At 44.4% G+C, this 26,173-nt stretch overlaps 1 protein-coding gene across 3 annotated transcripts in view; it reads right to left on the reverse strand.

Annotated features, from left to right (window-relative positions):
- Positions 1-3,293: 3,293 nt before the first annotated feature.
- The window catches only part of sbf1 (SET binding factor 1), a 56,868-nt gene continuing 33,988 nt past the window's right edge, over positions 3,294-26,173 (reverse strand). For 2 of the 3 annotated variants that reach the window (XM_054624237.1, XM_054624236.1), the window contains 32 exons: positions 22,664-22,741; positions 22,222-22,335; positions 21,978-22,106; positions 21,760-21,858; positions 21,004-21,211; positions 20,609-20,721; positions 20,246-20,395; positions 19,859-19,927; positions 19,435-19,596; positions 18,969-19,234; positions 18,312-18,484; positions 18,140-18,213; positions 16,344-16,536; positions 16,011-16,138; positions 15,747-15,922; positions 14,337-14,473; positions 14,020-14,227; positions 13,681-13,877; positions 13,186-13,323; positions 12,999-13,094; positions 12,537-12,611; positions 11,911-12,083; positions 11,643-11,819; positions 11,443-11,544; positions 11,170-11,355; positions 10,256-10,382; positions 9,866-9,996; positions 8,311-8,655; positions 6,922-7,127; positions 6,525-6,612; positions 6,254-6,385; positions 3,294-5,764 (listed from right to left, as the gene is read on the reverse strand). In XM_054624237.1, coding sequence (XP_054480212.1) covers positions 5,666-5,764; positions 6,254-6,385; positions 6,525-6,612; positions 6,922-7,127; positions 8,311-8,655; positions 9,866-9,996; positions 10,256-10,382; positions 11,170-11,355; positions 11,443-11,544; positions 11,643-11,819; positions 11,911-12,083; positions 12,537-12,611; positions 12,999-13,094; positions 13,186-13,323; positions 13,681-13,877; positions 14,020-14,227; positions 14,337-14,473; positions 15,747-15,922; positions 16,011-16,138; positions 16,344-16,536; positions 18,140-18,213; positions 18,312-18,484; positions 18,969-19,234; positions 19,435-19,596; positions 19,859-19,927; positions 20,246-20,395; positions 20,609-20,721; positions 21,004-21,211; positions 21,760-21,858; positions 21,978-22,106; positions 22,222-22,335; positions 22,664-22,741 — 4,749 coding nt within the window. In that variant the 3' untranslated portion in view covers positions 3,294-5,665. The remainder of the gene's footprint in view (positions 5,765-6,253; positions 6,386-6,524; positions 6,613-6,921; positions 7,128-8,310; positions 8,656-9,865; positions 9,997-10,255; positions 10,383-11,169; positions 11,356-11,442; positions 11,545-11,642; positions 11,820-11,910; positions 12,084-12,536; positions 12,612-12,998; positions 13,095-13,185; positions 13,324-13,680; positions 13,878-14,019; positions 14,228-14,336; positions 14,474-15,746; positions 15,923-16,010; positions 16,139-16,343; positions 16,537-18,139; positions 18,214-18,311; positions 18,485-18,968; positions 19,235-19,434; positions 19,597-19,858; positions 19,928-20,245; positions 20,396-20,608; positions 20,722-21,003; positions 21,212-21,759; positions 21,859-21,977; positions 22,107-22,221; positions 22,336-22,663; positions 22,742-26,173) is intronic. The other variant, XM_054624238.1, reaches the window with a different exon arrangement.

Below are 26,173 nucleotides of genomic sequence, written 5' to 3' on the forward strand. Positions count from 1 at the left end.
CTGATGATAAGACGTGAGACATCCAGCTCATTGATTGATACTGAACCCAAACAGGTATCACCATTGGGACTGAACAGCTGGATCGGTGCATCCCTACTTTTTGACTTTATATACTATAGCTTTTCATTACCTTTTGGGATAAGGCCTCCTTCATTTAGCAGGTTACTCATGATTTGATGTCTAGCAGTTGTCAAATTTTGGGAATAGATTGACGCGTGTGCGTAAATCTACGCTATGACAACCAAAAAAGAAAATGCCACGGCAACCCAAAGTAAAGAAAGAAGATAAACTAGTTGTGAGGTATACGGACTTATTTTAAGTTGTGCTATCTTTTGATCACTTCACCTGTGATTAGATTTTTACATGACTGGACTTTCATCCTGGGTGTACCTAAGGGAGTTTAAAGTAATCCCTCTCCATCAAGACTGCTCACTTCATGGCATGTTCGTAAACTTCTAACTATTTTTCTTTTGACTCATAGTGCGGGACAGGATTCTCGTTTTCTTTCCTTGGACTTGTAACTGCTGTGTGAGGGCATCAGTGCAGAAGGTCACAGGGCGTCTGTCTGTATGATCAGACTTGATTTAGTGCCTTTATTCAAAACAGGAGACACTTTGTCTTTACTGGATTTTGCACATCATTCTCTTCTCTACTTCAACTCCTGATAAGCTGTCCTCTGGTGAGACAGGAATAAGATCTCTTAAGCAGGACTAATTTTTCCAAAATTCATGCATATTTCTCATCCATGATTGCATCGTAATATGCACAAGGCTGAAGAACTGATGTTGAGCTGGGAGAACTTGAGAGCAGTGGTTGACTTTGGAGCTTGAACTAAGTGGTTTGAAGTTGCTATGGTGACGAGGCTACTTCTTCTATAAACTGGAGCAACTCTGAGCTTGGAATGTTTGGTTTTATTGTCTTTATCGGATACAACAACGGATGGATCCATGGTGAGACTTACTTAACTCAACCACATGGACTGAACTGGGCTCTTTTCTTATCGTGTCCATTGTGACCATTAGCTGCTGTCCTCCACCTCTCCTGGAGTTTATATGGGAGCTTTGATACCACCAACACACTTCATGTTGGTAGCATGATTTATTGTCTTCACCGGGAGGATCCTGTGATCGTGCGCCTGTGTCTGTCCTAGGCTAATCTCGCATTCCACTGCAGCTAACTGCATCATGTTTTAACGTGGTTGCACTTTGTTTCAGATCTTTGGCTCTTTTGAAGACAGGGTTATCCTCATCCTCTTCTTCATTGTCATCCGCATCATCGTCCCAATAACTGCCACCATCGTCATCATCATCATCTTTTGCTTTCTCTGTAGGTGGAGATGAAGCCAGCTGAGCAGATTGTAAACATTCATATTCCAATTTGCAGCTGTTGCTTGTCATCATTCCTTCTCTTCATGGCTTCAGTGACATCAGTATCAATAGCTTGGCCTAAAGTCAAGTTCTTCCTTTTCTAATTCAATTTTCTTATTCTTATGCGGCAGCACACGCAAGCAATCCCCGTCCTCTGCAGCTCTGCTTGGGGAGTTAGTGGATGATTTTTTCTTTTTCCTTCTTAATTTCATGAGGCTGCATCACATTTTTCACCAGAAGGAGCACATTCAATAAATGTTTCCACCTTTATTTTTTAAATCTTTGTGATGAGCATGTCTTGTTAAATAGCATTTTCATCACCAGGGGTTGGTATTTGATGCGCATTAAGGGCAATTTATTGAATAACACTAATAACATAAGAAATGCTCAGATTGTCATAGGTGTAAATAAGTTGCTCTAATACATTAATGTTGACAGAGTTGCTTTTCTTGCGTTTTATTTTAACAGGCTTTAAAAAAATAAAATAAAACTTTATTTTAGTTTATTTAGTTCCCTCACGATACCCAAATGACATTTCGGTCGGCAAGAAACGTGCACGACAATGTTTGTGTCGCTCATTGAGCAGGTTACTCACGGTTTGGTGTCCAGCGGTCTTCAATTGATGAATTAAACGAACGGTGACGTGTGTTTATGAGTTAATTAACTCTATAACAACCCAAAGCAAAGAAAGAAGATAAACTTAAAGTTCCACTTGTTCAAAAGAACACCGTCAAAGCTGCTACTAATTACGATGACGTCATCAACAGGTGCCAATTAAGCAGCGCTGCAATGCCGCGGTTGGCCGCAGGGGGGCGCAAATACACCAACCACCGTCTAACGTGTTTTGAAAAAAGTATGTCATAAAAAGTTTACTATGACTATGTGACAAACTATACTATGACTTTATTACATATTTTAGCATACCAAAAATAAGTGGACACAAATGGCTGTCTGAAAGGTATTTAAACAATACTCAGCTGTTATGTGGAGACTGTTTCTAAATGCTTTTTCCACTCTAAAATAGCTATTTTAGAAACATCTTGAAAAATAAAAATGCATCTGGTGTGCTATCCAAGGTGAAACTAGTGAAATTATTTAATATACACACTTCTCGGATGAACATTTAAACCCACAGTTTTTATTTGGATTCTAAAAACTATATTGACATAATTGACAACATAACCCGGCTCAGAAATTCATTTCTAATTTAAAAAAAGAAAAGAAAAGAAGAAATATAAATAAAAAGTTTTAAGTCATGTCGTTGTGGTTAATGTTAGCTGTTTAAGAGCGTTACCATGGAGAGATGAGTACACTAGAGTTAAAAGGTGAGCTGGGTCTAACTGGATGCAGACTGCAATCAGAACACAAGGACTCTGAGTCTTCCTACGGTTCTGCCTGCTGTCACTTTTGGTCCATCTGTTCCTCGGGGGGAGAATAACTTAGAGGCACAAGGTCACCTGAAACTTAACGATGTGTGGTCATAATGTTGGCTGTGTACTTTAGCTGTTTTGGTCACCAGACCTCCAGCAAACGGTTCATGGACGCTGAAGTCTCTTTAACCAACGCAGCAGTGATTCAGTCCGTCTGCCTGTTGGAATGATGACAATGAAAACACCACAGGATACCTACAGGATACCTACGCTCTAGGACTTGTTTAACGTTATTATCTCACGTATTAATACAATGGAGCAGGCAGCTACTGTCAGCAATCTGGGATCCATCAAATTTGTAAAAGAAAAAAAATACTACAGAGGAAGCTAACATTCTGAGAATTCTTTCTTAAATCAAAGTCATAAATTTGAGAAAAAAAGAATATTGAAAATGTGATTTTTTTTTTCTAATAAATTTACAACTTTTATCTCAAAACGTTTTACCGAGTTATACCCTCTTCCATAAGATCCATGCTTTTTTTCCATTTTACCAAAATTGGCCCTATTTTTGCTACTCCTTTTTCTTTAGATGAACTTTCTGATGCTTTTCATTTAATGATGGAGACTGACTTATCACAATGTCTCATCTTGTCACGGACTATTTATTGAACATAAAGGAGGTCTATTAAGCTATCAGCAGCCCGGTTGGCAGAACCAGAAGAGCTTCCTCTGTCCACATCTATTGTGACTGCAACCTACATCCAGAACATCCCATCACTGTGGGTGAGCAACAGCGTCAGATCTAAGCAGCCCAGAGGCCTCCACTCTTGCATTAACGGATGCAGACCTATCTCTGGTTATTGCGTAAGGACAACTGTGTTTAAAAAAAATAAAAAAAAACATCAAGGGTTTACTTGTACATTTAAAAAAAGAAAAAAAAGCATTAGTCACAATACAGAAATAAACAAATGGCACATTGAATTCCTAATTTTAAAAATAAAGTGGTGCTTGAGGAACTTTCTTACTGAGGAGACAAGTTAAATAAATTACTACCATAAACGTTACATACAAATCTGGAGTAGTATATACAAAGGAGTTATTAGACACAAAAAAAATCTACAATTTCAAATTTGAAGTTCAACAAAAGACAGCAGTAGAACCTTATTTTACATAGCAGGATTTGTGTTAACAAGTGTGGGGCAGAGTGGTGTGTGTGGGTGGAGAACAGGAGGGAGGGGGCAGTCTGACAAAACCACTGACATAAAAAATAAAAAAAGTGACTTGATGTTTGAAACCTTCCAGATAAACGTACTGTGTCTCTGCAGCTCTCTGACAGACGCAGACCCGTCCATGTACAAGCTGCAGCTGGAGGGGACAGTGGTGTCTGAAACCGGAGCAGTGATTCTGAGCTTTCACGTTCATATCTGAGACACTTAAGCATGAGGCCATGTGATGGAAGCTTCTATGTGTATGACTTTCCATTTCCCAGCATCCTTAAAGGAAAATTACACATTTTTTTCAACCTGAGTCTTATTTCCATAGTTAGATGAAAAGTCTAACAGATTAAAGCTAAAGAAAACATTGTGTGCATTGACACAAAGCTGAAATTATCATTTTTTTCTAAGCTCATGAAAGGTTGATGTTTTGGAGACACGTGGTTTTCCAGATGTATTTGAATTACATCGTATAAGAGTCCAGACAAAAGTTAGTATAGATTTGTGATGTCCAGTATATTACTCCGTTGTTCAGAACATGTAACTCCAGCAAACAAAATGCATATTTAGACTGCCCCATCATGAAACTAAGACCTAGGTTGAAAAAAAATCCTGAACAGTCCTTTAACAAACACGTTGAGCACTATGGCGTCCCGTCATATCACTCCTCCCATTAGTATCCCTCCACTTAATATCCCTCCATCCTGATCTCCTTCCATAGATTGTGTATTTGTTTTTATAGATAGCGCATCCCTCCTTTTTCCTACAGCATCCCTTAAAAAAATGTCTGAGCGTTAATAGTGGTCGTAACTGATTTAAAAACACGCGGGCGAAAGCAGGGTTTGTTTTAGTGGGGGGGGGTCTACGTTGTAAACACTCTCAGGAACAGTTTCACCGACACGCTCATACCTGACAGACTCTCCTGGTTTGATCTCTGCGACTGATTCATGGCTTTCACAGTAAATATATTTATTTGTATGTTTGTTTGTATGTAACGTCATTGCCTGAGCGTTTATCTCTCTCTGGTACAAATGTAAGATTTTTGAGGAGGAAAAAAAAAAAAAGAAATCCTTCATGAACAATTTAGGAGCCTCCCCCCCTCCCCCTCGCAGCTGCAGCGTCCTTGTGGACATACTTTAAACGGGCTCCCTCAGGCAGTGAGAGGCAAAGAGAGGCGAGCCGTCGGCACGTGTGGTCCTCGGGGTTGTGTTGGGTCCAGCCGGGCGGGGCTCCCTGTGTCGTGGACCCGACCGCAGCTCCTCTGTCATTCCTCCCCCGGATAGTCCTACAGAAGGGCGGGTTTTAATAGGAGGGAGAGCGGGTTACAAGGTGGAGGTTCTGGAAAAATATTGACGCCGGTCCAAGCCGCAGGACGCGTCAGAGTTGCGACGTGCTCCATTAAAGTCTGTTCGTGCACGCGCACGTAGTGGTCAGACTGTCGGGGGGGGGGGGCTGCAGCGACTTGGTGAGACGACTGGTTCTTCACGGACATTGTTCTTTTTTTTGTACTTTTTTCTGGTATCTTTTATATATAACAAAAACACTGAAACGTGGTGACGCAAAGGTTATTAGTTCGACTCAAATGAACAGAACGGAGCTTAAGTGGTGAAAGGCCCCTCCCCTCCCCGTCCCGTTGGTCCGGTCCCGTCGGGCGCCGCTCATTAGTTCCTGGTTGCATCGCTCCTGTCTTTCTTTTTAAAGAGTCCCGCCTCCTCTAGGCGTCTGACAGGCAGTTCTGGACGCTGTCCATCCACAGCTGCGCGTTCGTGCTGTCCTGGGCGCAGAAGTTGTACACTCGTTTGGTCGTCTTGAGCTGAAAGACGAAGGGAAAGGCATGAGTTCCAGAGACCTGTGCATATGAATGAATGAATACACTGGTGACTCTCCAAACATTCTGGTAAACACACGGCGGACCAAAAGGAGCAAACTGATGCCCTGCTGGATTTTAGAAAGGCATCTGTCCCCTTTTGGCATCTGTCTCAAAATCAAACGTCTTGTTGAAACACCTTGAGATTGTTATTGACATCCATTTTTGTTATCGATTAATGGTTTTATATCTTGGAATTTTTGACTATTCGTGGAACAAAAGCATTGAAGATATTTAAGGACATTCTTTTCACAGTTTTGTGACATGATAAAGTCTAAATTATTAAAAGATGAATCAATTAGGGGAATAGTATCTCTTCTATATCTATAAAAGTCATATAGCTGCTGTATGTACCACAATAATGTAGCTATCAATCTGCTGGTGTGACTACAGCGCTATGATTAGGGGCAACCATCTGAGTGATGGTGAACTTACATCGAAGAAGGCTTTCTCCTCGATGTTTTTCGGCGCTCCCATGGTGGGCGTTCCTGGAATGACCGACTCCACGTCTGCCAGCTCGATCACCCCTTTACACTCCTTGTCCTGCCTGCTCTCGTAGTATCTCAGCTGGGGACAGGGGGAGCATCATTATAGACAGAGCACGTTTTAAACTGATTCTTTTGCTCTTAAGATGGCTATTCTTTCAGTATTTTCCAAGGATTTGTGGGCTTTGAACTTTGACCCCTTAACCACCCCTCCGTCTTACCTGATGCTTGGTCTTGTCCAGCACGAACCACCGTGGTTTCCATGGTTTCAACAACGCCCCTTTCTTAAACAGGATGCCTTCAAAACTCCTGATGGGAGAATAGTCAAAAACAAGATGAGGACATGTTTGACACTTTATGGATTTTTCTGCCACTTGTATTTACGCAGCGACCAAACTGGTGACAAACAAAAGTAGTTCAGCTGTTGACCAAACGGCCGACTGATGTCTTGGTTTATAAATGTAACATTAAATATATAAGGCCTCTGTCTCCTGTCAGTTGTCCTGCTTCTGTTCATGTAGCAGCAGAACAGAACACTTGAGCAGCGTGGGTTGTGTAAAAACAAAGCAAACGGTCACACAGACCAGCCCTCCCTTCGGCGCCCCCGTTGGTACGGACCTGTTCTCGCTCTCCGTGCTCTGGAACTGGCTGTAGAGCGTGCTGGTGCTCGGCCGGCCGGCGACTGGGGTGGAGGTTGCGCTGGCCTCGCAGTCCAGGGCCAGGTTGATGGAGGATCCCACGCCGCTCTCCTGCAGGTAGACGCCCTGAGAGCGCCGCTGGTGGCTCAGGTTGGACGACATCAGCAGAGAGCTGGAGAATGACGGCTGTGGAGGAGGAGGGAGGGGAAAAGGTTCAGTGGGAGTTTGAAACGGTAAACGCACGGTGCTTTACATACTGCAAACAAAACAATGGCATGCTGGGAAGCAGGAAGTAGAAATCTAAAACCGTTGGCATACTTTGACAATAGTCTGTGGTGCTGAAAATGTGCTTGATTTGGATCTAAAACATACAAACACCACAGTAGGACCCTTTAGGTTTTTAATGACATTCTGCTTTTTCACCACAAGATGTCACACCTGATTTGAAACATTCTGTCAGTAAATAAATGCTTGTTTCATGATGACACCGCTTTGTGTTTTTATCAAAGTAAACAGTGAGCTGAAGTCACTGGAGTGTGATAATAGTCGGAGCGGATAAACATCTGCTCTTCAAAGCTAAAAGTCCCCTAATTCCAGACATTTGATATCCAACACACTGAATATTTAAAGTAGGGGTTGAGATCTCAGAAGATACATGGATGGAGAGTCAGTCATGTTCCATTCACAAAAGTTTAGGTTGACACACCATATTCCATTGTATGTTTGTTTATTATGTTCAAAATGTAACATAATGGATGGAACATTAACATTATTCACTTTCACTGGTTAAAGATCTTTGATTGGCAAAAAGAGCTGAAGCGGTGATCTTCGTCTCCTTCCTTCAACATGTGTTTATCTGAAATAACATCAACCGTTTAAATCTTTAAAAGATACAGGTCCATTTTCTTTATTTCTTCAGAAATAATGCCCAACATTTGTAACATTATTTGATTCATGTGTTTTTAATTTGGTCTGGAAATAAGTACACTTTTTGTGAGATCAAAGTATTTGTAGAAGTTGGAAACATGTTTTTAAAGCTATCTGCGAGGCATTTTAAGTGCTTAAGAGACAATTTGCAAGATGAAATACATTTTTCTCATCGGCAATAACAAAGAATATTGTAAATACTAAAACGTTTAAGAATCATTCAGTATGTGTATGTATATGTGAGCAATATTTACTCAATAATAAATCAGAATCTGTGTGTGAAAGTCCTACAGTGTTTCCTCCAGGCTGAAAATATATTTCTGGTGGACAAAGGGTTGAGCATTGTTTGCAAAGTAAAGTTGCGTTCCCCAGCTCCTCTTCTGAATACAACACTGCAGAACGTTAACTGTATTTGCCGGGAAAATGAAACCGTTGGTCTCACCTTGCTTTCCAGTTTGGTCTCGGTTCTCTGTGCCGTCTTCATTTTATCCCACCTGTCCTTCCACTTCTCTGACGTCTGTCCGAGCTCTGCCTCCAGACTCTGCAGGTCCTGCAGCAGCTTGGTGATGGCGTCGGGCACCACCTTGCTCAGGCTGTCGTAGCATGGCCACACGATGTGGCGCTGCGATTTGGGGCCGCCGCCGTCGGGTTTCTCGGGCGTCTCCTCCGCCACACGCTCCTGCCGGCCCCTGAGCTCCCAGTCGTAGGACGGCCCCTCTGACAGAGTCTCCTCCATGTAGAAGTCCCACACCTTCAGGTTGGAGGTGAAGGTGTACGGCCGCAGAACCTGGAACACACAATGACTCACTTTAAAGTCAACGACTAACGAGTCTGCTTTGCTTCAACGCTTCTTTGATGGTCATTGAATAAACTTAATTGTAGTTAGTTAAGAGTTTTGGCTAAAGGGCCTCTATAATGAAGATAAAGCATTTTTTTCTCCATTAAGCGGCTAGCTAGCTTGCGAATTCCACAATGATTTCTTGCTGCAGTTCCAGAACATAAATAGCAACACTTGAACAGCTTTACTCTTTTCAAAGTATCGTTCATGATACCGACTACACTTTCAATTAGCTTAAGCTAGTGCTACTCGCTAATGCAAAAAAGCAATTCCATAGCCGTGTTTCAACCAGAAGAGAGCAGTCGCTATGCATATTTATAACAATATAGTTGCACTAAAATATCAAGATTTATGGACCTGAATCCATCAACACCACAAATAAATACCCAGTGTGCAAAATACAATGATTTAGACTTTATACCCCCTTGAAAGCGTCAATAGCAACATTTTGGGGTCTCAGAAATAAAAAAGTATTTGTCAGTTGCTAACGTTAATTAAGCCAGCAAGAGGCGCAACAGGTCGCATGAAGAGAGCCTTTGGACCTAAACGGACCCCATTTGGATGCATTGTTGTTTGTGAGAACCTAGATTTAAGCAGGACACGGTCTCTTTATGGACACCAGGATAGCAATGAGAAGAAGCCGAGCCAAGGTCTGTGTGTCGGGTTAGAGTGTCTGCGTCGGGTTAAAGGGAGAGGGAGAGGGAGAGGCCCTGTACTGTGTGGATTTTTGTGCAGGGAATAATTGTTGCGTTGTCGTTGTGTGAGTGGCCTTATTGTTCACAATATCAGCCTTGGTGTGTGTGCAAGTTGTTTATAGTAAATTGCCTCGGTTTCCATCCATTAAATCTTGTATATTGAATATTAAGTCTATGTAAGACTTCAGCATAACACTTGAGCTCTATGTACCGGGACCGGGTTACTCCAACACTGTTATTACCCATAAACTTTGGTGTTCAGCCGATAAAGTTGTAAGGGGGTTCGATTACTCTTTAAATATTTAGGAGCTACGTTTGTCTTTTCTTCTGTTTACTGGAGCTGGTCACTTAAAATGACTGTGTGGCCTTGTTTTATCTTAAAAACTAGAGGGCTCGTGCACATGTTGTGTCTGTAGAAAGGAAGTGGACACATGTGATCAGACTGTAGAGTGTAGCGCTCTCACCTCCTCGTCTTCTGGAGAGAACATGTAGTTGTAGAAGACGGGTGTTTTCTTGTTGAGTCGGTCGATGTAGTCCCACACAGACTTGCACACCTGAGGGCTCTTCCTCTCTCCTTTCTCCTCGTACAGCACTCCTACACACACACATACACACACACACACACACACAGACAGACACAGAGAGACACAGAGACACACACACACACACACACACACAGACACACACACACACACACACACACACACACACACAGACACACACACACACACACACACACAGAGAGAGAGAGAGAGAGAGGGCTGGTCAGGAACACAGACACTGGCTGACTATGAGTTTCTAAAGAGTTACTCTACATAAACAACAGTACTTCACAGACTCTGAAATGTTCTCACCCAGCTCGATGCGTTCGTAGTCGGAGTCGAGCAGGAAGGTACGGAAGCGGTTGGACACGTAGTGGTAGGCCAAGAACTTCAGGTAGTACTGACTGAACTCAAACTCCATGGGGAACTGCAGGTGGATCTGAGGGTGGAGGGAAAAGGATTCACAGGTTCAGGGTAACAGTTTAAAGGGTCCCCAAAGGGGCCGCTGACATAAACCAGCTGTTTCTAGCCGATGAGCTCCAGGTGGGGGGGAGACTAACACTGTTGTCAACCTGTTCCCTTTTCCTATTCTTTACAAAGGTGCTATGTTTGCACTGCACACAGGCTGAACAGAGAGTGGAAACAACCATGACACGGGCATCTGATGTGTCGGACAGCAGAATAATTACTAGAATGTAGTGTCACAGACAGAGGGGCCACTGAAGCTAAATGAAGCTGCACTTCCTGCATGTGATAAGAGGGCAGAACACACATCACTGATCAGCAAAACAGGAAATAAAGTTGGACGTACAGGTAAACACATGCAGCATTGTAAATAAACACTGTAAGAAGAAAACACATATATCATTATACACAGCTTCTAGGCTCAGCTGTTATAATGTTGTGTTGTCCTCGTTGTCTTTTATGTGTTAGTTGCTGATTTTACAATCATTTTGTCAAACACAAATTCCATGTGCATGGACTGATGATACCAATTGCTTTCAACTATTTTTGAAAAGTGCATTATTTAAATAAACCTACCGGTATTATAAGTCGGATTATTATCTTCATGAGTTCTTAGGTGTTTTTAAATATCTTTTGCATTGCAGCAATGAAAGCCCTGAAGATACTTTCCTTCTGCTGACCTCTGACCTCCCAAAAACCTACATAAACACATTTAATTTCTGCTGTGAAAAAAGGCGGAACACACGGCGCTGCGGACCCACCTGGTGTACGCAGTCCAGGAACTGGAGGAAGACGGGGGTGAAGCCGCTGCTCTGGCTGCCCAGCGTCTGTGCCCCGCGGTGGCTAAACCGGTGTCCAAACGACAACCACTCCTTCTCCACGAGCAGCCGGAAGCCATCGAACGTTCGGTAGTACGGGTCGGACAGCAGCTGCACAAGAGACACCACCTGTACACACACAGAGCACCGTGTCACTCTTGAGCCTCACCCACAGTTTTCAGGAATAAACCCGAAGCTTCTGCGTGTGAGTCAAACCTGCGTGGTGACGTCCCACCCGTCCTCCAGGCTGACCATGACCGACGAGCCCGTATCCAGGAGCTCCACCACCAGCACGGACACCTGCAGCACCCTGTGTAGCTACACACACACACACACACACACACACAGGGTCAATAAGAACGACGCTGGAGGTCACAGAATGAGCAGTGCATGCACTAAAATCCGGGAGCACTCACCAGAGACATCCACTCGGAGTCCTCCAGGCAGCGCAGGAAGCTCATGCTGGGGTCAGAGATGGAGGAGCTCGGCACGCAGGCCTTCATCAGCTTCTTGAAGCTATTCTTCACCTGCCGCACGTCGCACACCTCAATGGGAACCACCTCCCACTGCTGGAACGAGTCCTGCTTCCCGCCCTGACACACAACAACACCGTCCAAGTCAATACTGGTAATCTTTTCTAGCCCTTCATCACAGCTGACCCTCTAAACATCAGCGTGTCACTACCTTGAGCTGGGCCTTGTCTCCGATGATGTAGAGGTAGGCCCTCTGCTGGCGGAGGAACAGCGCCTCGCTCGGCCCTCCGTTCGGCTGTGGAGACTCCTTCTGTGCCAGACGTGTCCCCACGTCTGGGTTGTAGGCACTCAGGCGCCCGCTGCCCCGGATGCTGCCCCATTTACCTATAATAAACACACACACACACACACACATAGTAGAGTCTTCAAAGGAATTGTGACATGAAAATAGAATCATCAAAGCTATAGTGGAAGTCCTTTCCACATTAAACAGCCTTTAAAAGACCAGAGTGATCCCTTAAAACATCCTCAGCTACTGAAAGCCATGCTGGTAAACGAGCCAGAGATGACCCAGCCCAGTTACGTCTAGCTCGCTGACATCCACATCATGACGTCGACTCTGATTGCTGCCGACATTCAACAGAGAGAAGAATCAAACAGGAAACAACGAACAAGACTTCAGACAGAAGCGCTGCAGCAGCAGCATGCACTAACAACAGACTGCGCAGACAGCACACTATCAGGAACCACAGCAAACACACTCAATGCTACTGTTAAAGAGATCAGATTGGTTAGACAGGAGTGGAGGGGTGTGGGTTGGGGCGTGGCCTACTATACCTCTAGGAGGGTTCTTGGCCTTGCCAGACACTTTGGGCTGAGAGAGGGAGATGACTTTCGCCCTTTGACCCAGAGCTGAGGTCAAACGACAGAGACGGCCAGTTAACCAACAATGCTACACAATGAAGGATGGTTTCAACACACACGCACTCGCGCACACACGCACACACACAGACAGTCATTCATTCATCATCCTCCTTGTCCAGTCCCAGTTTCAGTAACAAATTTAGAACACAATTCACACATTTTGTTTTGAAACCAGGAACTGCAACAGACTAAAGCTAACAGAGAAAAACTACAGGAACAACGTGGTTCACACACACACACCATCACACACACACCATCACACACACACACACACACACACACACACACACACACACACACACACACACACACACACACACACACACACGCACACACGCACACACGCACACGCACACGCACACGCACACGTCTCACCTCCTCTGCTGAAGGTTCCGGGGACGTCCTCCTTGGTGCCCATCACCTGCTTCATCAGAGCGCCGATCTTGGGCTGCCTCAGCTTGTCTGAGGAGTCTGTGGACGGGAGACACCCGTCAGCCGTGTGACCCCCAAGTAACATGTCATATCAGTGTGTGTGTGTATGTGTGAGAGAGAGTCCACCGACCTGAGGTGCTCATGTGAGTGGAGGTGAAGCCGCTGAGTGTGTTCCTGCCGCTGCTCTCGCTGTAAGAAGGCATGGAGCTGATGATGGCCTGCAGGTATTTCTCCTGCTCCAGACTGGTGGAATCGGCCTGCGAGGGCCCTGCACAGAAAAGAAGACGCATGAAGCGACCTTTGTGTTTCACTGATATGCTTTATGTCACAGCTACATTTTGTTGCCAAAGATTGCAAATTTTTCTTTAGATTTTTTGAAAAGCATCTTTTCCAGGCAAAATCTGGACCGCTACAGTCAAAGTAACAGCTTGTAGTGACCTCTGACCCCTGTCCTCCCTACTACAGGTTGAGTCAAAGCAGCTAACTTTTAAGTAATGGTGAGGGCATGTATGAGGCAGGGAGTCCAAGAAAAATAACCAGCAACATTCTTAGGGAATATAAAAAAGGTACAGCACACAATTTATCAACAATGTGCCTAATATAGATTTGTATTTTCTTTTTATACCTGAAGCAGGGGCGTTAGGGGACTTGAAGAAGCCCACCACCCCCTTCGCGTGGAGGCCTGCAGATCGCAGCAGGACGGCCTTGGTTCTCGGATTCCTCCAGCAAACCACGGGGAAGCGGTTCTGCCGGTAGCAGCGGCAGATCCTCTGGAGGGTCGTGTCTGGGATGCTCTGAGGCACAATTAGCAGGCCTGGGTAGCTGTGACACACACACGCACACACACACACACACACACACACACACACACACACACACACACACACACACACACACACACACTGTGTTAAGCACTGGACAAACCCCTCCACTCTGTGTGTGCTGTCCTCTGGCGGGCTCTCACCTCCTGCAGACGGTGTACATGCGGTTGACGGTCGAAATCCGGAACGGCTCGTTTTTCGAGCGCGTCAGGCTGTTACTGAGCGTGCCCAAGCCCAGGCGCTGGTAGTCACGGCAACAGGCGCGCTCCACAACGTTGCTCATGGTCTGCCTGTCGGATGATCGGATGGTGGAGGAGAGGGTGAGGGAGCTCTGGTCCACTTCCTCTGAAACTGTGGCACAAGACACGGAGAACTGAGCCAATCCTGTTGCTTTGGTGATGTCACCCCATTATACAGGGATGTAACAAATCAAAGAAAAAGAGCATAAAGCGGTGATTACCTGAGATTTCATCCTCGTCTAGCTCCGACTGGAAGCTGCTCCGGTTCTCCCAGGTGGGGGGAGAATACTTCTTCCTGGTCACATACTGCCGGCCGATAGTCCTCTTTGCACTCTTCACCAGGTTTTTGGAAAGAGTCCTGACAAAGACAAGGGGGGAAACGGGACAGGAATGGAAACAAAAGGGATGTTAATACGGCAGCCACATTTTCCACTGATTAAATATTCAACTGCTTCTCCCAGGCTCCTCTCACTCTCCAGAAGAGAAAGCGTGTTTGTGTGTGCGTGTTGGGAGGGGAATGAGAGTTGGTTGCTGAGACTTTGAATAAAGTGGTGACAAATAAAAAAAGGACACAGAGAGGAAACTAATAGTATGATATCAAAACATCAAGACACATTGTGGCTTGACCAGGTCATTCACCAATATATCCTATTCATCCAGAAACTCTTAACAACACTAGGGGATTACTCTTAAACTCACTCTTAAAAGAAGGGAAAGTTAACAGCAATCTTTTCTAAATGCATCATATTCATGAACTCAGAGATGAATGTGACAGGATGCAGCCGGTGTGAACTAAAAGCTGTTCTCAGCCCACTCCCTGCAGACCTGAGAGCATGTTTTCACACTTTTTCTGGGCTTTTATCCGTTAACATGTTTCTCATCAACACATACCAAATGTATTCTTATGTCATGTATGTTATGTAGTTCGAAGCTAGATACTCCAGTTCCAATGGGTCACGTCAGGAATGTCGTCAAATCCTGATTGATTTTAGCTCTGACTGGTTTTAACTTGTTTAAATTGACTAGGGTTGTATAACAAAAATTATTTTTTTTACATCATATTATTGTAACGATCATATTTGATATTCCATATTTCTAATAAGGTTAGTTTTATGTTTTATTGATACACTTGAAACACGTGAAAATTAGATCTTTATCTTAACTTCCATTAAATAAAAGTTGATGTGTTAATGTAGCGGGTCGACTTTGATAGTCCACTGAGCCTCACATTAACACAAGACTGATAAATCTGGTACCATAAGCCTTTAAAAACAACTCCAAACACACTTGATGTAAACAAGCCTTTGGCTTTATCACCTAGGTTACATAATACACTGTCACTCTGAATGACCTTTAGCCTGATGAAATATGGGGATGCACCTTCTTGAGCTGGAGGTGCGAATAAATAACCTGGTAAATGCAACGGCTGAGGCAGCTTTAAATCCAGCTGATCTGAAGCATCATTAGTTAGATACTGTAATGAAACGCTCCGTGCTGGACCCACAGGATAGTGCGAGTCGTTCCTAAATCAACACAGTGCTCGTGTTGCTGATGGATGGCTCCAGCTAAAAGTCTTTGTTCTTCAGTTGCTGTTGCATAAAAACATGTTTTATACATGGAGGGTTCCTTACTTGAGCGACTGGTTCTTGTCCTTGGTCTTGTGCTCCACCACCATCTTCCCGCACTGACCCACGGTGAAGGCGAAGGTGCCCTGGACGTGCTGAGGATAGCGCAGCTTGTGCATGTGCTTCCTGAAAACCTCGGCCAGGTCTGACGCCACCTCCTCGTCGAACGCGATCTTCATGAGCTGCAGGGGCAGACAGAGAAAACGGTGAAATCAGGGAAAAAGAGTACACAAGGGGCCCGATATCTGTGATGTGAGGATGTGAGGGTACCTGGAAAGTGCAGGACCGTAGCTGGAGACCCTCCTGGACAAACTGGTCCATGGGTAAAGTGACTGAGATCCTCTTCTCCTTGGTCAGAGAGGCGATGGGGAACGAGCGAGTGACCACCTGCTCACCCACTGCAGGAAGAAGACACGCAGACAAAGAGGGTTTAGTGGACCCAAAGACCTAACCAAAACCGGTCATGGAATCTTTCAGTTGTGTGTGTGTGTGTGTGTGTGTGTGTGTGTGTGTGTGTGTGTGTGTGTGTGTGTGTGTGTGTGTGTGTGTGTGTGTGTGTGACATGGTGTGTGTGTGTGTGTGTGTGTGTGTGTCATCTCTCACCTAGCGGGTCGTTGGGCGTGCCCTTGAAGATGAGCCGGTAGGTGGTGAGGAAGATGGCGCCCTCGGCAGGGAGCAGGGGCGGACCTCCCATCAGCCCCGTGGCCTCCTCGCGGCCGTCGGGGATCAAGTGGACCCTCATGCCGTCCATCACCAGCTCCTCACCGGGCAACAGAGTCGGCCTCAGCAGCTTGGGCTGCGCAGAGACAGACAGGGAGGAGAGAGATTAATGATGAAGATTCTGTAGGAAATATTTCCATTGAGACTTTTACAAATGAATGAAGCTGCCAATCTGTCATAGAGTTCATTTGGATCTCTGACCGTAAGAAACATGAAACCTGCCCGATATTTCAGTGGGAACCTTGTGTAGACTTCTATTTTGGTAGGATAACAAAGCTGAACAGTGATACACTAAAAATTATCTTGATAGTGTTCATTTAAAACCCTCTAGTCCTGTTGTTCCAGAACCTCACAAAGGGGTCTTGCGTTATATCCAAGGGGTCAGGAGGAGCAGTAAACACATTTTTTCTTACTGCTTAGTTAAATACTGTTTAGTTTTACCATTTCAGGCCTTTAAAAATGATTCAAATAAAACTGTCTTACATGCTGCACCTACAACTGTAATATACAATAACACATAAGTCCTTGTGCAGACAGTATATATATATAAATATAAATATATTTCATGGCCAACCACTGCACTCATCCAAATCTCATGCGTTCACAACCATGCTGAGGTTAGTGGCTGGATGATGACCTGCACTGTTTGTGAAGTTAAGTTTATGTTGAAATGATTGTTGCATAACACACACCACATGATCTGGGACTGGTGGGATCTTGGCAGAGGGGATGTAACAAACGCTAAAAAAAATATAAATACACAGACTGCATAATAATATTCATTTGGGTGTGTTTATGTGACGGGACGTTCATTTTGGTATTTCTTAAAAAAACAGGACTGATGTGTCTTGAACGGTCCCTGAGGATAGGAGTCTTGATCACAGAGGCCTCTGATGGCTGCTGAGCTCGTCTGAAGATTGAACAGTATGAAATATAAAGCTGGCTTTGTCCTCGAGCCCTTTACATCGCTTCCTGTCCCCCCCCAGCGGGGCCCAGAGAGCTTCCTAAGGAACTCCACCTCTGATAGGAAATGAATTACAACTCTGGTAACCTGTTTCCTATTCTGTTATGCAACACCTACTGCCACACATGTCCGCCCTCCAGCTGCAGAAAAAAGGGCAGAGTTTCCTCTGGAGGCATTTAACTGCTGAGACCCTCAATGGCTGCAAATTGCACACAAATGTTTTTTGTGTTCTTCTGCTCAGCCCACAATTTCATATCCACTAGCTGAACTGATCCTGAAGCTCACGACAAAAGAAACTGCTGACCGGACATTGTGAGATCAGATGCGGGGAGCAAAGACATTAGCGGGGCGGGAGGGGTGGGGGTGAGGGGCTGAGCAAAAGCCTTTAGTGGAATGACAGTAGATGTCAATTTAGACTCAGCGTAGCCACTGACACACTGCACGCAGGACTAACAGAATCCTTCAGACTGAAGGCACTCAGCTCCACGGAGGCCTCGGAGGAACCAAACGGCACAACAAGGAAGAGCAGTCAACCCAGCATGCACTGCTCGGGCGTGCTGACGAGTCACACGGTTTCTGTCTCTGGCCGACAGACGTACCTGATGTGACACTGTGAGCCTGTGCTGCAGGGATTGGTGGAGAGGGGAGTGGGCGGGGCTGGCTGGGGTTCTGCGCGGCCTTTGTCCAGGGGAACGTAAAAATAGGAATTGGTTACCTTTTGGATCGGAGGCAGTCTCTTGCTCTCCCTGTGGACTGCGTCCAACGTCTCGATGTGCATCTGAACGATGTCTGCAAGGACGAAGACAGAGGACAGAGGTGACAGTTTTGTGTGAACTCTACAAGGAGAAATCAGTGAGTGAGTGTGGCGGGTGCTGGTTCCTCCATACCTGGTATCATGGTGTGCAGGGCCTTCAGGTGCTCGTTGGTCACGCCGCTCTCGTTACACACTTTGTCGACGAAGCGGTTGATGAAGCGCACCACGGAGTTCGCCACGTCGGAGCTCTCGGCGTCTTCGAAGCCGCTCTCCGTGTCGTAGCTCTCCGCCATGCTGCCGGCAATACTACAAGAACAAAACAAATAAAAATGCTTTAAACGTTTTAAACTCGAAATGACCCGCTTCTGAGTGTAAATGAATGTGAAGCTAAAATATTAATGTCCATATGTGGACGACACACACATATAGGCTTAATTTATATTGTTCTTTAAACGTGTATTGTTTACAGTATATTAACATCATGTACTTACACAATTTGTTTATAGGGATCTTGGATTGCTTCTTCTGACTCATGTGTAATATGTTACGTTAACCAATAGTGCAACCATGCTATTAAGGTTTGGTATTTAAAGTAATGCATCTTGCTGTGATGCAATGTCACTTCCTCCTTCTCTTGATTCAAGGGACTATATACAGCAATCACAACGCCACTACCTTAATTGATCTTTGTTGCATATCATTCTCTCTTTCTCTCCCTCATTTTCTCGCAACCCTCTACTGTCCCCCCCTTCTGAATTGAAGGCAAAATGCCGCCGCCGTATGGCCGTACCTGTTTGTGACGTAGCTGTTGCTGACGCTCTCCACGTCTGCGAGGCCGGTGGTCCTCAGCAGGCGGTTCTTGCTGGTGTCCAGCGGCAGCAGCAGGTAGCTCATCCTGTTGGCGTAGTGGATGGCCTGGCTGAACACGGTGCTCTCCTCCTTCTGCACGCGCTCCATCTGCATCTCCTTGCTGAGCGTTGGCCACAGCCGGCTCTGCTCCGACGCCAGATCCAAGGCGCTGATTTCCCTCTCGCCGCCCGACCCGTCATGCTGCTCCTGAGAACCAATCAGAGAGAGACTCGTTAGTGATTCATCACCTCTACACAAAAATGACACTCGGCTCAGCAGGTTGGGGGACTGACTCATTAGTCTTCTTGCTGCGGGAGGAAGATTTCTTCTAAAAAAATCCACCCAAACTTTTTACATCATTTCTTTGTTCACTCTGGTAGCATATTGAGTGTAACGTAGGCGCTTACATGGTTGTTCTGCTGCTCCCCGTCCTCCGTCTCCAGGTACAAAGCTCTGATGTGGCTCTGGACGTCGCTGTAGAACATGGCCTCCCAGAACTGCATGGTGGTCCACACTATGTGCTCCTGAACGCAGCTGTAGGCAAACTGAGTGATGCCTGCGCCCATTTTCTGTCAGACAAACACAGAGAGAGACTTAAATGAGGGGGACAAACCACTTCCAATGACATTCAGATCTGGAGAACTCATGTTAATACAAAGACATCCACTCAACCTCAAGAAAGCTCCCGCCACAATATCCTCTCACTCAGTCAAATGTAAAACCACAACAAGGGATCACTGGATATTTAATGGCTTAATGGGTTCTTAGCTGTGGTTGAGGCTGAATTTGGGCAATGTGGAATGACTTTGGTGATGCTGGTTATCAACTTACTCTGCAGAAGGCTGTGACCAGTGGAAGGAGGGCAGCTGCAATACCGTGTTCATCTATATGTGAGCAGTCCTGAACAGAAATAAAGGAGCAATGAATGATGGGACAACTTGTAAACCATAACACACAACTGTATTCAACATCTGAGGCTCATCATTGGACTGTTCATTGTATCTGCTTTAAATTCTGTCCCCTTTATAGTCTAGGTCTATAAACAGCACATATCTGTAAATCTGGAATACTGTGAGAATCTTGTATGTTATATCTTGTAAATTACTTCTCCTATGGCATCATATAACTCCAACTGTAATAACAGAACTGATCATTTTATGTCATCAAGTCTTTTTTTTGCAATTGCTTCTAGTGATTTTCTAGTATTTGCAGACTCACTTGTAAGGTGCAGTTCATCATTCGGACAATGTAGTCAAACTGCTGGTCATCCAGCACAGCTCGGTTCTGCAGGACATGTTGATTGAGCTCCTGAGTCAAACAAATCCTGGCTGCCCGACCCTTCAACGCCCGCAGCACAGCTGGCATTAACTGGACAAAGGAAATGAAAATAACCACATCAGCTGAATCACACGCGACAGCTTCACAAAAATCAAACCAAAAGGACAACATTAGGACAGATCACAAATTTCGAAGTAAACATTGGTAACTAAAGTTCCTGAGGGGTAGTAGGTATGCAGTGTGTCTGTGATAAGAATTCAACGATCAGTAGGGAACTCTCCTCAACCGTCCATTCACTCTTACCTTCTTGGCTTCCAGCATCTTGTTCTCGAAGATGTAAGTTATGCAGTTCCTGACCACCTCCAGCCTGCGGGCGCTGTTGGCCATCACATTGCCGTTCCTGTCCACGGTGTCTCCTGTGGAGAAGAGGGAGAAGTGATCAGACACTCGTTCATCACCTTGACACCAAGCTCAACCCCATTAAACACACACTGTGAGACGGACTGACGGGAGTGAAAAGTTCACACAGGAAGTTTCAGGTGAAAGTGGAGGTATTGAAACATCAAACCCAACACCTGCTGCCTTAGCAATAAACTTTTGTCAAGTATTATAACCTTAATACCTGCTCATTTTCAAGAACTGGAATTGGCTAAATTATCAATCCACACATAAAAAAACAGTCAGTCTCTCCAGCTCACCCAGTGGGGGCCCAGATGGTACCATGCCCTTAAGCTCCGCCTTGACCACAGGAGGTGCAGTCTTGAGCTTGGCGGCGGCGTGGTCGATGAAGAGCTGCACGCCGACCTCGTCCATCATAGGGAACGGCGACTGACTCTGTGCATTGTTCTGGCTGTTTTCTGACGGTCGCTGGACTTTGTGCATCGCAACGGCAGGGTAAGGATTCTCCTACAGGGAGGGAGAGACAGAGAGAGAAGGAAAAAGAGTGAGATAAGAAAAACCAGAGAAGCATCGTAACAAAAACAGAGCTATAAGAAAGGGGATAAGTCTCATACAATTAGTTATTAGAGACGCAGGACTCAAAAAATTGCATTGCCTGACTGAACAGGGCAAGTAAAAATGCCACGTCAGGCTAGTAAATCGAACACTTACTTGCCTTATCCGGCGGGTGGTAAAAAAGGATGGATGGAAATAGCTAAGGACTGAGCCATCATGCTTCCTTTAACCTTAATTTTTGATAACCAATTAACAAACAAAACAATTTGTGTAGGGGTAGGTAAACATTTACTTAAATACATTAACATTTAACCCTGCTGCAATACAAAAAGGGAAATAAAAAAATAATAATAATGGGCCAGAAAAGTTACAAAGAGTCTTACAAGAGGCAACTAAGGAGGGAAAAAGGAGGACTTAACAGGAAACCAGCAGAATAAGGGGTAAGTGAAGGGTATTCATTGAGAAATGCCATTTGTCATCAGTTTCCTGCATGAACATACATTTTTGAAGAGCTGCTCAGCCAGCTCCTTGACGTGGTTCATGACTTTGTGCGGACAGGCCTCCTCTTGTCGTATCCGCTCAACGTGATTGGCCACCAGCTGTGGAAACGGGACAAAGAAGTTACCTTTCATATCCGAGCCAGGTTGCGTTCAATCACCCCCAGTTAAATGGGGAAATAAAAAAGGTCTAGCTGTGCACAATGCGCTGACAGACTCACGTCGTCAAACAGGTCGGTGGCTCTGTAAGGAGGCCCTCGCTCCGACACGAAGCCTGCGAACGCCATGCCGTCCAACACCTTCATGAGGAAGTCGTCCTCTGTCAGCGACCTCTGACCCAGAAAGGCAGCCTGCGGTGAACACATGACACACTTATCTGATACCGTCCTCTCTCACAGCCGCTCTCTCTTTAGAACACACAGGTGATTGGTTGGAGAGGTAAATTGCGTGCATCACTTTACAGACCTTATGGAAGCGGATCACCGGTTCTGGGTGAATGCGGATGATGTGTAAACACCAGCGATAGCCCTGGAAGAGCCGAGCGAACAGCCACAGGAAGACTCCACGGATCTCCTTGTCCTGGAAGACACAGTCAAGTTAAAGTACACACACACAGAAGGAATAATGGAATGAGGAACTCAACTGGACACGGGGTCTGGAAAACTACAAGAATCCTGGACCCCAGTTACATTTGTTTGACCTTTAACACCCTTTTAATGCCAACAAGATTTAATTATAAAACCTACTCTGCTAGTTAGACACTAGGCCTCTCAGAGCGGCAAGAGTGTCTAGACCTTGGACTAAATTTTGGTTGAGGTAAACCCTTTTTTGAAACCTCAATATGAATGTGAACATTTGGGGGTTTTTTTTAGAACAAAGCTGCTGAGGGAAGAGAGTTTTTTCTTACCTGGATCTTGAGTGCGGAGGGTTGCGTGGAGAGTGGGGGAAAGGCATGATCAGCAATTTCCAGCTCTGGATCCAAAACCTACCACAACAAACACAAAGCCACCATCAGTCACTATCTCACTGCATCTCATAGCGGCTCTACTGTAGCTTGCTGCTTGCTGCGACATAAATTGAGTCAAGACAGCAGGAAGTTACCAGGTATGGCCACTATGTGATGAATTTTTTATCATTTTTTTTTTTTTTTTTTTTTTAAATCAGTGAGTGAAGTGGTAATCCACAGAATACGCATTTAATCGTACTGCTAAGTTTGGTTTAATTTGCAACATTTAAGGAGCAAACCTGACTTTGCTGTACAAACCAGAAATCAACGGTCTTCTACTACGACTATTACCATTCTTTTCTCTGTATACACACACAAATCTTATTAAAGAAAACATTCCTATAAACAATTTTTGGTCTGGCTATTCATATGTGTAATCAATGAACACATTAAAATATGACCAAATATAAGGCTCATAAAAGAAAAACGGATTAGTTACAATGTTTTCCTCTAAATGCCTTTAAATGATTTTCTTAAAAGCACAATAATAACTTCAGGAGATGTGTCTTAATACTGTCAATTTTTGCTCAAAAGCCTGTAGAAAAGTCCTGTTTTTTTTTGTCTAGCTATAAGGAAAACTAAATCATTCTGAGACAGGCGGTAACCTATCCAAAATATTCCCTTGGAAACGGCCTTTGGTTTAAGGCCATTACGTAAAAACTCAATCAGCTAAGTGGAAGGAGAACTCAGCAGCTAAGCTCTGATTCACAGTTGCTATCCAACAATCTGCAGCATCATGCATCCAACCACCTTCACCCAAACTTCTACCTTGTAAAAATTAAAGCCCCAATTCACAAACCGGCCGATCAGTTTTCCAGCTTTGCAGTAGTCCTATCACTCTATGTGAGCTGATCGGACCAGCTGATACTTTTTGGGATTGCATAAGTCTGTGTTGGTGTCTGTACACAAAGGGCATGACCGGGTGAACATCTCTTCCACTTGTTTCCAGCTCTCATTCCGTCCATGCGGAGCAAGGACCACAACACACAAGAGTCTCCGGGTTAGAGGACATGAAGCACACGAGAGCAGCCAGCGACAGAAACCGTCCACAGCACATAAACATGTGGGACGATCCCGAGGTTTCACAATAAAATCCTTCTTTTAATATTGGAATTTACTGTTGAGTCGAGTCGAGTCATCTTAGGCATTTAGTCAGTGTGTCCAGGTTCAGCGTCTTGCTCAAGGACACTTTGACACACAGCCGGTGGCAGCAACAAAATAAGCTGCTGTTGGGATTCTACACAATATTTTTTAATGGGACAGTAGTTATGAAAGTGGGTTTACAGATCTTTCAGGGTATCTATTCATTGATATTCCATTCAATGAGCAACTAAATTACAGGTTCGAATGTAAGCACTGTCATCTCCCCATGTCATGACGCAATCATTAATTAAAAACAACAAAACCCTTTTAGGATCAAAAGGAAAAAAATAGTTCAATCTCCTTGAACTAGGTCACTTTGTCTTACACTTTTAATTTGAATGTGGAGACACAGGACATCAGAATAGATACATCTAAAGATAATAAAACAATTAAAGGATATCATTAAGATAAAAGAAGCTCATCATAAGGTCAAGCATTCAGTATTGTGGCTTGATCTTGTGTCTGTGTGTTCAAAAATAAGAGGACGGGCAGAGTCCAGACCCAAACTGCTGTTTCCAAGCAAAAGATCTTTAACAGGCTTAGTTTTTCTTGTTATTTTCCACAAGTTTACAATCCAAATGAAATGCAAAGTCAAGAGACAAAAGTCTCAATGTCTTTAGCAGGACACGGAGAAGGTTTACACAGCGTTACATTGCAATCACACACACTGGTGTTCTGAAAATGTTCAAATTTGTTCATGTTTCATTGGCTTAGTGTGGACAGAAAAGCAAAGATTCTTTTACTTCCTTCTGCGTCTGCAGAGAAATAGAGACTCCAACTTCGGCGTCTCTTTTGTTAAAGTAACAAAATTAGGGAGATGCATTTCCTAAGCACAAAATATTTCAAATACGGAGAGAGTAAGAGCATGTTTGATTTCCCAAACTGGAGGCTCCTCGCTGCATCCAAATACAAACTGGAGTTAAGACGTAGCAGTGAATGCCAGCTCCAGCCTCTCTCAAATAAACACATCCCACCCTCCACCTCAGTGACCTCACATCTCTCAAAAAAAACCTCCAACCCTGTGCAACAAGCAGAGGGAAAAACCGTCCTCTCTTTTACCAGAAACTTTAACAGTAATCTAATAAAGTGAATCATTGGGTTTTAAACGTGACTGCAGTTGCAACAAAAGCAAATAAAACCACATTATCCAGGAAGAGATGACTCGGCATCGCAACACAAACGTGACTGAGTCAGTGCAATCAAGATAGCTGGAAGCAATCCACCTCAAAGAGAGATGGATTTACAATGTTTGGCCTGAACTGATTCTCATTTAAGCAGTTGGTTTTAGCTTTAATGGTTTCATGTTTTACAACATTGAGTTTTTGTTTTTTTTACACTGATGAAAATAAAAAGACTGCAAACATTTTTACAAATGTCTCTAAGTATTAAGGAATAAAATGACTGATTAAAATAGTATTTACCCCCCTGAAGACAATATTTATTAATGGCAGCCGTACAGAGTCTCATTAGATAGGCTGTATTAGCTTTGCACAACAAGGACACTGCAATTTTTCCTGTGTAGTTTTGGCTTTATGTTTGGGGTTGTTGTCTTAGTCAGTTAGTGGAGATTTGTTTTTCACCTTGACATTGAAAAAGTAGTTTTTTAGCCACACTAGCGGCATGTTAGCAGCACGCTAGCGGCATGTTAGCAGCACGTTAGCGGCACGCTAGCGGCATGTTAGCAGCACGCTAGAGCCGTGCCTCTCGAGATGGCAGCGTAGGCCGGTCAGTCCAGCACTCTGGTCCAGACTGAAATATCTCTATTGGATGTTAGCATGCATTTAGCTTAAGTACAGCCTAACACAGAGCTGCTAGCTTGGCTGTAGGATCTTTTTTTCTGGTAATCTGTGTCATAAATTCCAAATTACATCCACTGCTATTCAATGCAGTAAAATAATAAAATGTGAAAAAGATGATGGGATTGAATGCTTTTATGAGTGCTGTAAAATTCTCTAAAACAAACTATTCTCTAAACAAACCATTACTAGTTTGCTCAGGGGACTTTACAAGTCTGTGACACATTAAATCAAACATGACCAAGCGCCAGACAAGCGGAACAATATATTGTGTTAACCCAGTATTCCCGAATCTGTCTTACACGTGACTGCAATCATACAAATCTACAGTTGATCCAGTAAATTGATTATAAACAGAGTGATTTCCTGCAACAGCTCCGTTGTGATCAGCATGACTGAGCCAACAGGTGTACTGCTTCACGGTACCATGCCACATTTTTTATGACCCGTGCACACCGTCAACAGAAGCAAC

This window comes from Anoplopoma fimbria, chromosome 23, assembly GCF_027596085.1.
Source record: "Anoplopoma fimbria isolate UVic2021 breed Golden Eagle Sablefish chromosome 23, Afim_UVic_2022, whole genome shotgun sequence".
Taxonomy (NCBI): domain Eukaryota; kingdom Metazoa; phylum Chordata; class Actinopteri; order Perciformes; family Anoplopomatidae; genus Anoplopoma; species Anoplopoma fimbria.